The 14,055-nt window shown below is 39.4% G+C and overlaps 1 protein-coding gene across 2 annotated transcripts; it reads left to right on the forward strand.

Moving 5' to 3' along the window:
• The first annotated feature begins 8,417 nt into the window (after positions 1-8,417).
• Positions 8,418-13,615, forward strand: LOC127074288 (uncharacterized). 2 transcript variants are annotated; one of them, XM_051015593.1, is made up of 3 exons: positions 8,418-9,200; positions 9,321-9,385; positions 11,711-13,615. In XM_051015593.1, the coding sequence occupies exon 3, from the start codon at positions 11,756-11,758 to the stop codon at positions 13,454-13,456; it is 1,701 nt and encodes a 566-aa protein (XP_050871550.1). In that variant the 5' UTR covers positions 8,418-9,200; positions 9,321-9,385; positions 11,711-11,755; the 3' UTR covers positions 13,457-13,615. The 2 variants fall into 2 exon arrangements, with proteins under 2 accessions (XP_050871550.1, XP_050871549.1); XM_051015592.1 differs by having other exon boundaries at positions 8,418-9,385.
• The last annotated feature ends 440 nt before the right edge of the window (positions 13,616-14,055 follow it).

Below are 14,055 nucleotides of genomic sequence, written 5' to 3' on the forward strand. Positions count from 1 at the left end.
TACAAACTTGGGAGTGGATTGTCTCCCATGAAAAAGTATGAGCTGTAAACTATGAAGTTGAGCTGTGTAAAAGTATTTCAACACTGTTACACTAATCTAAACATATACTATTCCATATCAATTTATAATTAAAAAAAAATCTGTTTCAAAATAAAAGTTTTGACACTTTTATAAGGATTAAAAAAATATAATAAATGAATGAAAAAGAATAACAATTTTACCAATTTATTCTTATTGTATATTGATGCATTTTAATTATTATTAATACAATGGAAGATAAATAGTGAATTAGAAATACTAATTGAGGGGAAAAAATTGGTAGGAAAGACGAAAATTGCATTGGAAATTAAAAATAATATTTATTTTAAGATAAATAATTTTGATAAATATGATAATTATTTTGGGATAGAGTGAATAATATTTTATATTTATTAAAAAAGTTTAAATTTGTGTTTTTCTAAAATATATTTTATGAAAGATATAAAAACTATTTTAATTTTTTATTTATGAAGAAATAAAAGAGAAATCAAATTAAATGTAATTTTACTTTAGAAATATGATTTGTTAAAAGAAATACTTAAATAAAATAAAATTGATGTTTTTTAAGTACCTATAAATCATTAGGAAGGATATATAATTGTTTGATCTATTTTTTTTAAAGCAAAGCACCATAACGAAGACACATTTTAATGTCTTCTGCTACTTTGTCAATGTTTGCATTATGTCATTTTCCTTAAACTAAATATTTAGAGGGTTCACCAACCATATTAAAAGTTGTTTTTTTTAACCAAATAACTTATTATATTAATCAAAAATAATTGTAAGGGCTTTGTTTACATCGGTATTTTGTTGGGAATTGTTCTTTCATTCTTCAGCATACACATATTTTTTAGACACATTTTATCATAAATTGTTAAATCACCCTTATTTTATAAAAAATTAAGTGGGTTTAAAAATTTATTGGTGGACGCACTTTTTTTACATACATTTCAATACAAATTGTTGAGTCATCTTAAATTTATAAAAAAATTAGATGTATCAGGAGATGCATCTTCGAATAATTTTTTTAGCAAAATGAGATGGATTTCATAATAACACATTCTAGTGTGATTTGTGTGCGTCTGAAAATGCATCTCCGAACACATTGTTAAGAATTGTGGTTGAGCTTAACTCAATCCTATAAAACCGGTTTGTAGAGTGAAGATTGTCCCCACTTATAAATACATGTTCACACCATATATTATCCGACGTGAGACTCTTAACACACTCTTTCACGTCCATAACTGAACATTTAGAGCATGAAAATAAATGGTGGGTGACCCAATAGCGGAAATCTAATAGTAGGTGGTCCACCGAATCTTAAACGAGTCTCTTGATACCATGTTAAGAATCATGGTATCCATGGAAAGGAGAGAAATAATAAAACTCTTGGATTAATAATAGTGTGAAATATTACAATAATGAGAAAAAGTTATTACAATTTGTTGGTGCAAAGGTAGAATGAAAGATGAATATTCTATTAAGAGAATGACGGCTACAAAACATGACAAAAGTTACAATGATTGTCACCCTATTTATAAGCTAAAACTAGGGTTACTAGAATAGGATAAAATACTGAAATACCCTCTAACAAACTTAGGGGCTAAGAAAATAATATAATTAATAAATATGAATTACTTCTAATACCATCCCTTAATTCATATTCCATCAAAGCTTGTAACACCAATTCCATCCCTTAATCTGAGGAATTGATCAGTCTTGATAGCTTTCGTCAGAACATCTGCCAACTGTTTCTGAGTGCTGCAGTGTACAACTTCTAACACTCCCCTCTGAACTTGATGTCTCAGAAAATGATACTTGGTCTCAATGTGCTTGCTTCTCCCATGCAACACTGGGTTTCTGGCAAGATTGATTGCAGACTTGTTGTCAATCATCAGCTTCAGAGGTTTGTTTACTTTAATCTTCAGATCCTGCAATAGATTCAGAATCCACACAGCTTGGCATGCAGTAACAACACCTGCAATGTATTCAGCTTCACAAGTTGACAATGCCACAACAGGTTGCTTCTTGGAACACCAAGAAATGGGACCTCCCAGAAATTTGAATAAGTACCCAGACGTACTTCTTCTGTCAACTCTGTCTCCACACCAATCAGAATCTGAATAACTCAGAAGTTCTGACTCATCCTTTCTTCCAGAAGGAAATAATACTCCATACTTCAGAGTTCCCTTGATATACCTCAGAATCCTGACAGCAGCTTGGTAATGGGACCACTTAGGTTTACTCATGAACCTACTAACCATCCCAATTGAATAGAAAATATCAGGTCTGGTATTGCACAAATACCTCAGAGAACCAACCAACTGTTTGAAGGTTGTAGCATCCACATCCTTTCCATCAGAGTCAGAATCCAGTTTCTGATTTGTATCAGAAGGTGTGACAGCAATCTTACAATTCTTCAGTTCAAATCTTTTCAGAAGTTCTAATTCATACTTTAGCTGATGCAAAATAATACCTTTCTCAGAGTATCTGAATTCCATCCCTAGAAAGTATGTCATTTTGCCTAGATCAGTCATTTCGAATTCATTCATCAGAACTTTCTTGAACTTGGCTATCTCCTGTTCAGAACTTCCAGTCAGCAGTATATCATCAACATATAAACATACCAGAGTCATATTTCCTTCAGAAGTATGCTGAACATAGACACCGTACTCCATCTCACATTTCTGAAAGCCTTGCTTCTTGAAAAATGAATCAATCTTCTGATTCCAAGATCTGGGCGCTTGTTTCAATCCATATAGAGCTTTGTATAATCTGTACACCATCCCTTCCTGATTCTTTTTCACAAATCCAGGAGGTTGTGACACGTAAACTTCTTCTTCTAATGGACCGTTCAGAAATGCAGATTTTACATCTAAATGCATCAGAGGCCAATTCCTGTTAGCAGCTATTGCAATCACCATTCTGATTGTTTCATGTCTTGCTACAGGTGCAAACACTTCAGAGTAATCCAACCCAGGTTTCTGTAGAAATCCTCTGGCTACCAACCTTGCTTTATGTTTGCCAATTGAACCATCTGGCTTTAACTTATGCTTGAAAACCCATCTGACGCTGATGGCTTTCTTGTCTTTTGGAAGTTCTGTCAGCTTCCAAGTCTTGTTTCTCTCTATAGCATCAAGTTCTTCTTTCATGGCCTTCAGCCAGAGCTTCTGCTTAAGAGCCTCTTCTGTACTTATGGGTTCAGAGTCTACTAACATGGCACACTGAATAACTTCTCCTTCAGAGTCTACTTCAGTGTCTTGCAGCATGTCAAATTCTGCATATCTTCTGGGGATGTTTCTGATTCTTTGTGGTCTCTGAACTTGTTCAGAGTCTTGAGCTCCAGAGTTTCTAGCTTCAGATGGTTGACTTCCTCCAGAGCTTTGACCATCTTCAGGGGCTGGCATATTTCCAGAGTCTGAATTGCCACCAGAATCTGGATTACCATCAGAGTCTGGGTCATCAGAGTCTGGATCATCAGAGTCACCTTCATCTTCTGAGTCTTCTCCAGAGTCAGAATCACTATCAGAATCAGAATCAATGTCAGAGTTTACTCCAACTTCAGAAATTCTTAACTCTGACCTTTCTTCAGAAGTTCTAACATCAGAATCAGATTGAGACTTATCCCAATTCCAAACTTCTGATTCCTTCACAATCACATCTCTGCTGAATTCAATTTTATTGGTTTCTGGACAATAGAGCTTGTATGCACCTGTACTGTGGTACCCTATCAGAATCATCACTTTGCTTCTATCACTTTGCCTATCTCCAGTCCACTTCTGTATTGGAACTATTTCCTTCAACTTCTTCGTAGGACATCGGTTGAGTACATACGTTGCAGTGGCAACAGCTTCTCCCCAGAGCTTCTGAGGAAGCTTCTTCTCCTTTAGCATGCTTCTCACCATATCAAGCAAAGTGCGGTTTCTTCTTTCAGCAAGACCATTGTGTTGAGGGGTATAAGGAGCAGTAACCTCATGCTCAATTCCATTCTCCTCACAGAACTTCTGGAACTCTTTGGAGTTATACTCACCTCCACCGTCAGTTCTAAGAATCTTCAACTTCTGACCACTCTGATTCTCAGCCTTCATTCTGAACTTCTTGAATTCATCAAACACCTCGTGTTTAAACTTAATAAGGGATACCCATGTCATTCTTGTGAATTCATCAACAAATAACACAAAGTATTTATTCCCTCCAATCGATGCTACTGGAAATGGACCACACACATCAGAATGTACAACTCCCAAGGCATGTTTTGCTCTTGGAGCAGTTTCTGACGCAAATGGCAATCGTGGTTGTTTTCCTTCCATGCAAACTTTGCATGACTTTTCAGGCTTCTTAATTGCAGGAATTCCATGTACCAACTTCTTTGAATTCAAATGTTTTAAGCTTCTGAAATTCAAATGACCAAATCTTCTGTGCCACAGCTCACTCTCCTTCTCAGCACTTGTTGCACTAAGACATTCTGAGTCTGCAGTTCTAACATTCACCTTGAATGTTCTATTCCTTCCCTGTTCTGACTCCATAATCAACTTCTGATTGCAGTCATACAGCTTCAGAAGATTGTCCTTCATGGTAACTGAAAAATCTTTCTCAATTAATTGTCCCACACTCATCAGATTGCTTCTGATGCCAGGTACATACCACACGTTCTGAATCAATGCTGTTTTCCCATTGTTCAGAATCACTCTGACATTTCCCATACCTTCTGAATTAAGATATTTGTCATCAGCACATCTGATCTTTGTCCTCTTTTCAGAGTCAAAGTCAACCAGCCATTTCTTGTTTCCAGTAAGATGATTTGAACAGCCAGTGTCCATATACCACCAGTCTATCAGATCCATATCATCAGATTCAGAGGCCATCAATAGCACAGATTCGTCATCAGAACTTCTGGCTATATTTGCTTCTTCTGATTTTCTCTCCTTGTTTGACCAACAGTCTCTAGCAAAATGACCAAATTTCTTACAGCAATAACATTGGATTTTCTTCTTGTCATACTTCTCTTTTCCCTTCTGAGCATTCTTTTGTCTATCAGAGGTTGAGCTTTCTGACTTCTGACCATCATCAGATCTTCTCCTGGCTTCTGACTGCTTCTGATACCTCCTATCAGAAGTTGCTTTCAGAGCCTGCTGCTCTACTTCCCTTTCAGAAGTTCTCTCAGTTAAACGCAACTCTTGCGCTTCTAGACTGCTCTACAGCTCTTCAATTCTCATAGTGCTCAGATCTTTGGAATGTTCTATTGCTACCATAATGTAATCAAATTGACAGGTAAGGGATCTCAATACCTTCTCCATGATTGTTTCTTCAGAAAGAGTTTCTCCACACGCTTTCATCTCATTAGTGATTAGAATCACTCTGGAGATGTATTCAGAAACTTTCTCATTATTCTTCATGTTGAGATTCTCATATTGCTTTCTCAAGGACTGAAGCTTCACCTTCTTCACTGATGCGTCACCACCATAACATCTAACCAGTGTGTCCCACGCAGCCTTTGCTGTCGTTGAATCTGTAATCTTCTCAAACACATTTACATCAACACATTGATGAATGAAGAACAATGCTTTCTGATCCTTCTTCCTTACTTCCTTCTGCGCGTTTTTCTGTTCATCCGTCGCATCTGCTGCTACCGGAACATAACCATCAGTGACAAGATCTAGAACATCTTGAGCATCGAACAGTACACGCATTTGGATCATCCAACAATTCCAGTTTTTACCGTCAAATACTGGAAGTTTGGTGTAACACCTCAAAATTTGCCCTCCTCTCTTGGGACTAGCATTAACATATTTGCATTTCATTTTAGGACATTAGGCATCTCATATTGCATAGCATGTGGTTACATAAGTGCAAGCCATCTTCCCAAGTCTTGATCAGGAGATGAGGAAGTTCAAAGGTGCAAGCCTAGGGTTTATTGATTGATCATGGGCCATCTGAGGATTGAGCTGTGAATTAGGGTTTTGTGACTCCCAAGGGTATTGGTCTTCATGTTGATTGAATCGATACATCATCATCACCATGGTTGGATGTCATCAGGAGATTGAAGAAGATTCCTTGAGATTAGGGTTTTGACCACTGGTCAATCCTAATCAGTTGTATTGGGCCAATCAGGGTTTAATCAGGAGATGGTGTTTGAGATGGAGATGAGGATCATTTTGTGATTATATGGTGATTATTGAGGCTAGGGTGTCACCCTTGAGCCATTTCAGTTGGAGATTGGGGCTTAAATTGATCAATGCATTGCCAAATTCATCTATCAGATGCAAAGTCAACTGTGGTCAACTGTGCTTGATCTGATGGATGTGGAGGTGGAAATGAGTTGGATACACTTCATTCATGTTGGAACAAGTGATATTTGACATCTCAAAGCTTAAGAATGAAGAAAATCAAGTCAGGACAAAAACTGCCAAAAATAGCAACTGACTTGTAATAGAAGTTTCCAAAAGTGGAAAGTTTTTGACCTCGAAAACAGAAGTCCAAGGAAGCTTCAAATGAAAAATTGTTCAACATGACAGATGTAGGTCTTGTTCTCGCCTTTCCAAAAAGTCCAAGAACTTGAAAATCCAATGTACGGTTTGCAAAATATGGCTCAGTGAATTTCAGAAAAGATCCGTAATCAGGAGGCCATAACTACCACATACTTTGTCCAAATTGCAAGTTCTTTATATGCACAAACTCCATTTGACATGTACTTTGAGGGTGCATCATTGGATTTGTTCAAAAATGGCCAAGGCAAAAAGTCACTTTTCAACTGGACAGCTGAATTGGACCAGGGGCAAAATTGTCCAAAAGTCAAAATATTGGGAATTTTTGAATGGGACTTTTTCCAACACCTCAGGAATGGCATTTTAAGTGTGTTTGAATATTCATTTCATGGTTAATGCACAAGGTTTGAGTTTTGTCTTGAAAAATGGAAATGACAAAAATGGACATTTTGCAAATACATGGTGAGTTTGAGAAATACATGACCAATTGCAATGGGAATTGTTTCTACACTTCACATATGGTGTTTTGGACATGTTGGAACCAATTGTGAGCTGGCATGTGCTGTCATTGTGTATTGACCAATTTGCCCTCATTTGCAAAAATTACCATTTCACTTAATTATGCCAAATGCTAATTACATGATTAGTGGAGGATTAAGCCAACATATATATTCCAAATCATTTGCTAATCATAACAGAAAATCACATTCTCCAAAGCTAGATCTAGAACTCTTCCAATTCTCTCAAACCTTCAAGAACACACCAATCTTCAATTTCACTTTTCTTCCTCATTCTTCAACCAAAATTGGAGATTCTTGTTGCATTCGATCACAAACCTCATCCTCACCATCTGTTTTGCAAAATTAAGAGGAGTTAGGTGCTGCATCGTGACTGTTGCTAATGCCTTCATCCATGGTGATTTCGGATTGCGAGCTGTAGGAGCGAAATTGAAGGGACCTGAGCATCACATCACCGTGCCTGGAGCTTCTTCTACTGCTGTTTGAAGAAAAGAAGCGCAAAAGACCTCTCAATCACGACTGCCATTACAGGTTTGAGCAATTTTCGAGTTTCATGTTTTGCTCGATGTGCATATGCGTTTTATAGAGCTTGCTATGTAGATCGTCGTGATAGTTTTGGAATTGCGAATGGAGGACTGTGTAGGGAGATATTCGGATTCGAATTTTGGATGTGAAACCCTAGATCGAGTGATTCGTTTGATTTAGGAAGAGTTGAGAGAAATAGAGTTCATAGTTGTAATCCTCTTGTTGAGACGGTTCGAATGGTACCGGCCATGTCCATTTTCGTTAGCATTTGATGTTCTTCATGATTTTGAAAATTCTGGAAAATCTCTTACTGAAAACGATGAGGAAGATGATGTTTGATCCAAATTGTCATTTGAATTTTCAAATTTGCTGTTTCCCGCCGCGCAAAAAAAATTACCATAATGCCACTGAAATTTCATTTTTGTTAATTTAAGTTAATTCATTTTAATTCTTAAAAAATTCACTAACACCTTAAAAATTCATAAAAAATAGTAAAAAAATCCAAAAAAATATGGAAATTTTTTCTATAGCTTCCTTGGTGAGTGTAGGTTTTTTTTGACCTATTGGTCAAAGTTGTGCTTGGGGAATATTTTATTTGACCTAGGGTTTTCCGATGTATGTCCATTTTTGATACATTTTTGCAATTTGATCATGAAATACTCATATCATAAAATAAATTCTTGAAAATTTTTGTGGTGGTTCTTGACTCTTTGAGGATTATTTATATGTAAATTTCGTGAATTTTGGATACCTGGTTAGAGAGCAGCAAATTCTGGAACTTAGGTGTGACAATTTGTGTCACACCTCATTATGTCGACTTGCAGGATTTTTTTGAGTGACCTATACATGTTGAAATAAAATGAAATTTTGCATGATGATTGGTTGGCATGTTGGGATGTTGTATGAATTTTTGTAGAATTTTTCACTGCATTTTCTATTTGATCATGATTTTTCATTTCTGGAGATCATTTGTGCAAGCTCATATGACATAGGTTTGTAATTTTGATGTGAAATCCTCATATGGTATTGTATGGCCATGAAATTTGATATGCATGAACTAGACACATGTTAGGACCTCCTTGTTTTGGTCTCATCCATTTCTTTTTAGTTTCCAATGAGATATGAATTTTTGAAGTGGATGTATGCATTGATGGTGTGAATTGGAGCATGAAATTGTGTCTGTTTTTGTTGATTTTCATTGACATGGTTCCATTTGCCCAATTGAGCTCAAATTTGACATGGTAGACCTTGATTGACCCCTGTTTAGGTGTATTTAATTTGAGATTTTTTTGATGTGTTTTGGCATGGCTTTGAATGCAATACTTCTGTTTGTATATTTGGTGCTTCATTTGAACCAATATGGATTGTTTTGTGCATGAATTGAACTTGATGGATGATATAAACATGAGACCAATGATGTTTGCTCTTGTTTGATGTTAATTTGATGTTGGATGGTGGATACCTTGCTGTTTTAATTTTTTTCTTGCTTTTGGACCCTAGGCTTGGCCTAGTGGTCTAGTTGCTAATATTTGCTTGGTTTTTCAGGATCAAAAGCATAATGTACATGGAGAATGATCCAAATCCAATTTTGATTGATGTTGTGGATGTTTGTACACTAACATAACATTTTTTTGTAGGTGTTGGAGCTTGGGCTTAAGCCTTGAGCTTGCTTTGTGTTGTATTGTTTAAACTGTTTGATTGTTTGCCGTATAGTTTGTCTGATTGATTACTGATTGAGTTTGATTGTTTCCAGGTACTTTAGTTGCTCAGTTCCTTGTGAACTATTGCTTTGCTTTGCTTAAGCAACTTGCATTTGAGGTATAACCTTCTTACTTCATGTAGTCTGGAGACCCGGCTGTTACCGGGCCGGGCAAATTGTCTGAAGTCCTCCTTAAGAGGCAATGCTTGTGTATGTTTATTTTTCAAGCCCAAGCAGGAAAAGTCCTTCAAAGAAGGCAATTGGTGGAAGGTAGGGACAAGCAACCTGTCCCCCACTATTCAGTGAGTCTTCTCCTTGCTCCCATTACATGGTTGTAGCATTGAGATCAAAAGCCCAAGATCTTGTGCAGTGCACATTGTGTCAGAGTCATCGAGTATAGAAGGGTTCCCCTATTCTGGACCCATACTCATTTGTCAGCTCTCCCTGGTTAGGGATAAGAGCTGTGAGGTCTGATCCTCACTTCATCCTTTCATCTGCTTCACCTTAGCCTCGTAATGGCAAGGTTAAGAGCAAACACAGCCTGTACAGACGATTGCTTAGGCAGTCAAACCTGATTGATTGAGCCCCCTTGTTTGGCTATAGTGCGTGTTATGTGGATATCTGATTGACATGTTTGTTTGAGATACCTGTTCTCATTTGATGATATATGATTGTATGCTTGTGTGCTAGCTTCTTTCCTGGTTAGGTTAGTTTGCTTATGCAAGTAGGATAGAAAACCGAACTTAGGGTTAACGATGCATGACAACATTAGGCTCGAGTCTCAGCTCCCTAGTTGTGTATCTTTCCCCGGTTTCTGGTTAGCAATTTAGTCCCTTTCAGGGGAACTACATCGCCCTGATCCTCGTTCCAGACGAGGTATGTAGGCAGGGGGTCGTGCGAGACCTCTCCGGGCAAACTTTTTCCTTTTTGTTTGTTTGTTATCTGATTGTGTGTTTGGCTCGGATGCCGACGTAAGCCCAGTGATTGGCAGTCGGGCTCCACGTTTGCCCTTTTGAGTGCGTTTTGGTTCGGATGCCGACGTAATTCCATCCAGTGGTTGTCGGGCTCCATGTTTGCCACCCTTGCTTGTTTGTATGTTGTGTTGTTTGGCGTGCGTAAGCCGAACTACAGTGGCTCTGATTCTTGTTCCAGACAAGATATGTAGGCATAAGGTGCGATACCTTATCGAGCTCGTTCCTCTTAACCCCACCTGCGTTCCCTGTGTGTGTGTGTGATGTTTAGCAACCTTTTCTTTATTCTAGGACGTGGATCCCGTCGAGTACGACGGACGTGAGGGGTGCTAATACCTTCCCCTTGCGTAACCGACTCCCGAACCTTTTCTCTCTGGTCGCGAGACCATGTCTTTCCAGGTTTCTCTGAGCGTTTCCTTTCCCTATATTGGGATAAATAACGTTTAGTGGCGGCTCTGTGTGTTTTTATTTTTAGGCTCGCCGGTTGATTTTTCGCAGGATGCGACAGCTGGCGACTCTGCTGGGGACACGGATGTAGACCTATGCTGGTCCATCGTCCCTAAGCGAGTCCTTCCTAGCGTTTTAGGATTAGTTTAGGTTGCTTGTTGTGTGATTTATTGCATTTATTATTCTAACCTGTGTATATATTTGCATTAATGTCTGCATGCATCATATTATCATGTTGTTGCCGTCCTCTGTACAGGTGGTTCCTCTGTTTGGGGGTGGGAGTCAGTTGAGGTAAAAGGTCCAATACCCAGACCATGAGTGAAAATCTAGGATGATTAGGAATAGAGTGATTCATGGGAAGCGGGTGGTATGGCGCCACTTAGCGGAACATTGACATCACGAGCAGTTCAGACCCTGGTGGGATATTATCGTTACATACTTCGGGTGTGTATATGATGGTATTCTGCGAAAGGTTATTTATGCTGCGTTTCTTTCGACTTTACCCTGGCCTAGATGACACCCGTGAGTGGGGAGGGAATGATCATTTTAACAGGTACAGATGGTGACTGTTGGTGATTGATGGTGACTCAGATGGTGACTAATGGTTCCGTGGATCCGAGTCATATTTATAAGTCGGATTTATGGCCGTTTATTTCCGAGACGCCGGAGTGCTGGCCGGTATTTATCGGTGGGGATCCGTTTATTTCAGGATTCCCCGGGCCGAGATATTTATCAGTGGGGATCCGTTTATTTCGGGTTCCCCGGGCCGATTCAGATAAGGGTGATGTGTCTACTCGGATATGGTTTGGTGATGATGGTGATGATGATGTATCTGTCTTCCGTTTATTTCGGAACCCGTGGGTCAGAATTGGGATTGTACATTCCTCAGATGGTTATGATCAGTTCAGAGCCCAGATTCAGTGCAAATGATCAGATGGCTTGGAGGATGGCAACGCATTGCATTCATTCATCAGCATCATTACATTTTGCATTAATTGCATCTAACCCATGTTTACCCATATGCAGGGACACTTTTGATCGAGATTCTGGTTGAGAGATTTCTGTTCAAATATGAGGACCGGTTTGAAAGACAATGTTGCCTACAGTTTCTTTGATCCAGAGATTGGTGTGCTCAAGGATATGATAGCATTGATTACTCCTGACCATGTGGGAATGTTTAGAGAGTCATACGGCGGTATTCTGAAGATGGTTTTCAGACTCACTGACTGCGACAGGAGCGCCATCCACACTCTTCTTCAGTTCTATGACCCTGGGTTGAGGTGTTTCGTTTTTCCAGACTATCTGTTGGGACCTCTGATGGAGGATTATGTCAGCATCCTGGGTATTCAGATCCGTGATCAGATTCCTTTCCATGTCACTAGGGCGGAGCCGGATGTCCTTGGGATTTCACGTGCTCTTTATTTGAGTCCGGAAATGGTCAAGGAAGGTTGGAAGGAGAAGGGAAAGTTACCTGGATTTCATTTGAGTTTCTTGGAGGCTAATGCCAAGGAACATGCTGCTGTGGGTAACTGGAAGGCGGTTTGTGCTCTGATTGCTGTGAGCATTTATGGGATTGTTTTGTTTCCTAATCAGAAGAATTTTGTGGACTATAATGCTATCAGATTGTTCATGCAGAAAAACCCTATTCCTACTCTGGTCGGGGATGTTTACTATTCAGTGCATAACAGGAATGAGAAGAGGCGTGGTGGCTTGATCAGATGTTGTTCCCAGTTGCTCTTCAAATGGTTCATGGGGTATTTGCCTTCTCGAGGTGCCTTCGTTCAGATGGATCCTAGTGTCAAGTGGTCCTTCAGGTTGATGGGTCTGCGGGCTGATGATATTTCTTGGACTCATAATGGTTTGGCTGACCGGGATCTTATATGCAGTTGTGGGAGTTTACCTAATGTGCCTTTGGTAGGAGTTCAGGGTTGCATTAATTACAACCCAATGCTTCTCAGGAGACAGATGGGGTTTGCTATAGAGGGTCCTCCTCTCGGGCAAGAGATTCAGGAGTCCTTCTATTTCCCGATTGATGGTAACCAGACTAAGCTGAGGCAGGTATTGGATGAGTGGCGTGACATTCAGAGGAAGGGTAAGGTTCCTTATGGGGAAGTTAACTGTCGGTATTTTCCACTATTCAAAGATTGGTTGCGAAAGAGGATTGAAGCTACATTTCTACCATTTCCTGGAGGTGATTCTGCGTGTCCTATGATTGAGGGTCCAAGTTCTTCTGTCAGCATGGAAGAATTCCTTGAGATGAAGAGGGCCAGAGACCAGTTACTTGCAGAGAAAGCGGAGTTGGAGAGAAGTGTTGCTCGTTTTCAGGCAGTTAATCAGGAGATCAAGGTAAAGATGGAAGAACAAGACAAGCGACATGCTCTGGAGACCAAGCGTTTTGAGATGGATACAGCCTACTATGGGAAGATCAGCCAAGCTTTAGCATCGTCCAACCGGGAGCACGACATCACTAAGGATAAGCTGTTCAGAGCATCAAAGGTGATAGAAGATGAGAAGAGGAGGCAAATCCTAGTCAGGGATCAGAGGGATGAGAGAGCCAGAGTCCTCGCTGCAGAGTGGGAGGCAGAGAAAGCAAAGATCAAGGCTGAGAGAGATCATTACATGGCAGAGAGAGACCATTACTTCAGGCAGATGAAGATTCATCAGAAGGAAGTTGGAAGACTACAGCAGGAGAATACCGAGCTCAGGTTCGCCGCAGAGTTCGCAAGGATGGAAGGCGAGATAGGGCCATCTGCGGGACCCTCATCCAGTTAGATCTTTCATTTGTGTTGGATTACCGTCAGGCTTGTTGACGGAATTCACTTGTCTGTATTTCTTTCCTATTCTGGAGGATTGTATCTGACCTTATCTGGTTGATGTATGACTATTGCACTGATTGTGCACTTTTGCTATGTGATGGTGATTTTTCATTCAGTGATTGGTTTTCAAGTTTTATTTGCTTTACCGTATGCACTTACACAAGCACACACATGGTTGGGGGTATTCTTGCTAAATCACATATCTCCGATCTGCACAACAAAATCAAACACTGCTAATCAGAATGTTAATGCCGGCTTATTATTTGTCTCAATGATGCCAGGGTCGAGAGACAAAGTGTCCTTCATGTGGATAGACACTGCATTCATGCATTAATCATAATAACTGTGCTTTATTTTGCAGGTGTTTGTTACTAACGTGTTTGTTTGTAACCAGGAATCATTGCTCGCGCTCGAAGAGTAGTACCCCTGCACTCAATTCGCCCTCACAGATATTACACAAGAAGAAACACTCCCAGACTCATGGAGCTTCCCAGTGCTGATATGCTGGAATTGAAGGAGAAAATGACCGAACTGATCAATATAATGCAAGGTTTT

Source organism: Lathyrus oleraceus, chromosome 4 (assembly GCF_024323335.1).
Source record: "Lathyrus oleraceus cultivar Zhongwan6 chromosome 4, CAAS_Psat_ZW6_1.0, whole genome shotgun sequence".
Lineage (NCBI taxonomy): Eukaryota > Viridiplantae > Streptophyta > Magnoliopsida > Fabales > Fabaceae > Lathyrus > Lathyrus oleraceus.

What these genes read in the sequence shown, in the direction of transcription:
- LOC127074288 (XM_051015592.1), top strand. Translation starts at nt 11,756, where the DNA reads ATGAGGACCGGTTTGAAAGACAATGTTGCCTACAGTTTCTTTGATCCA.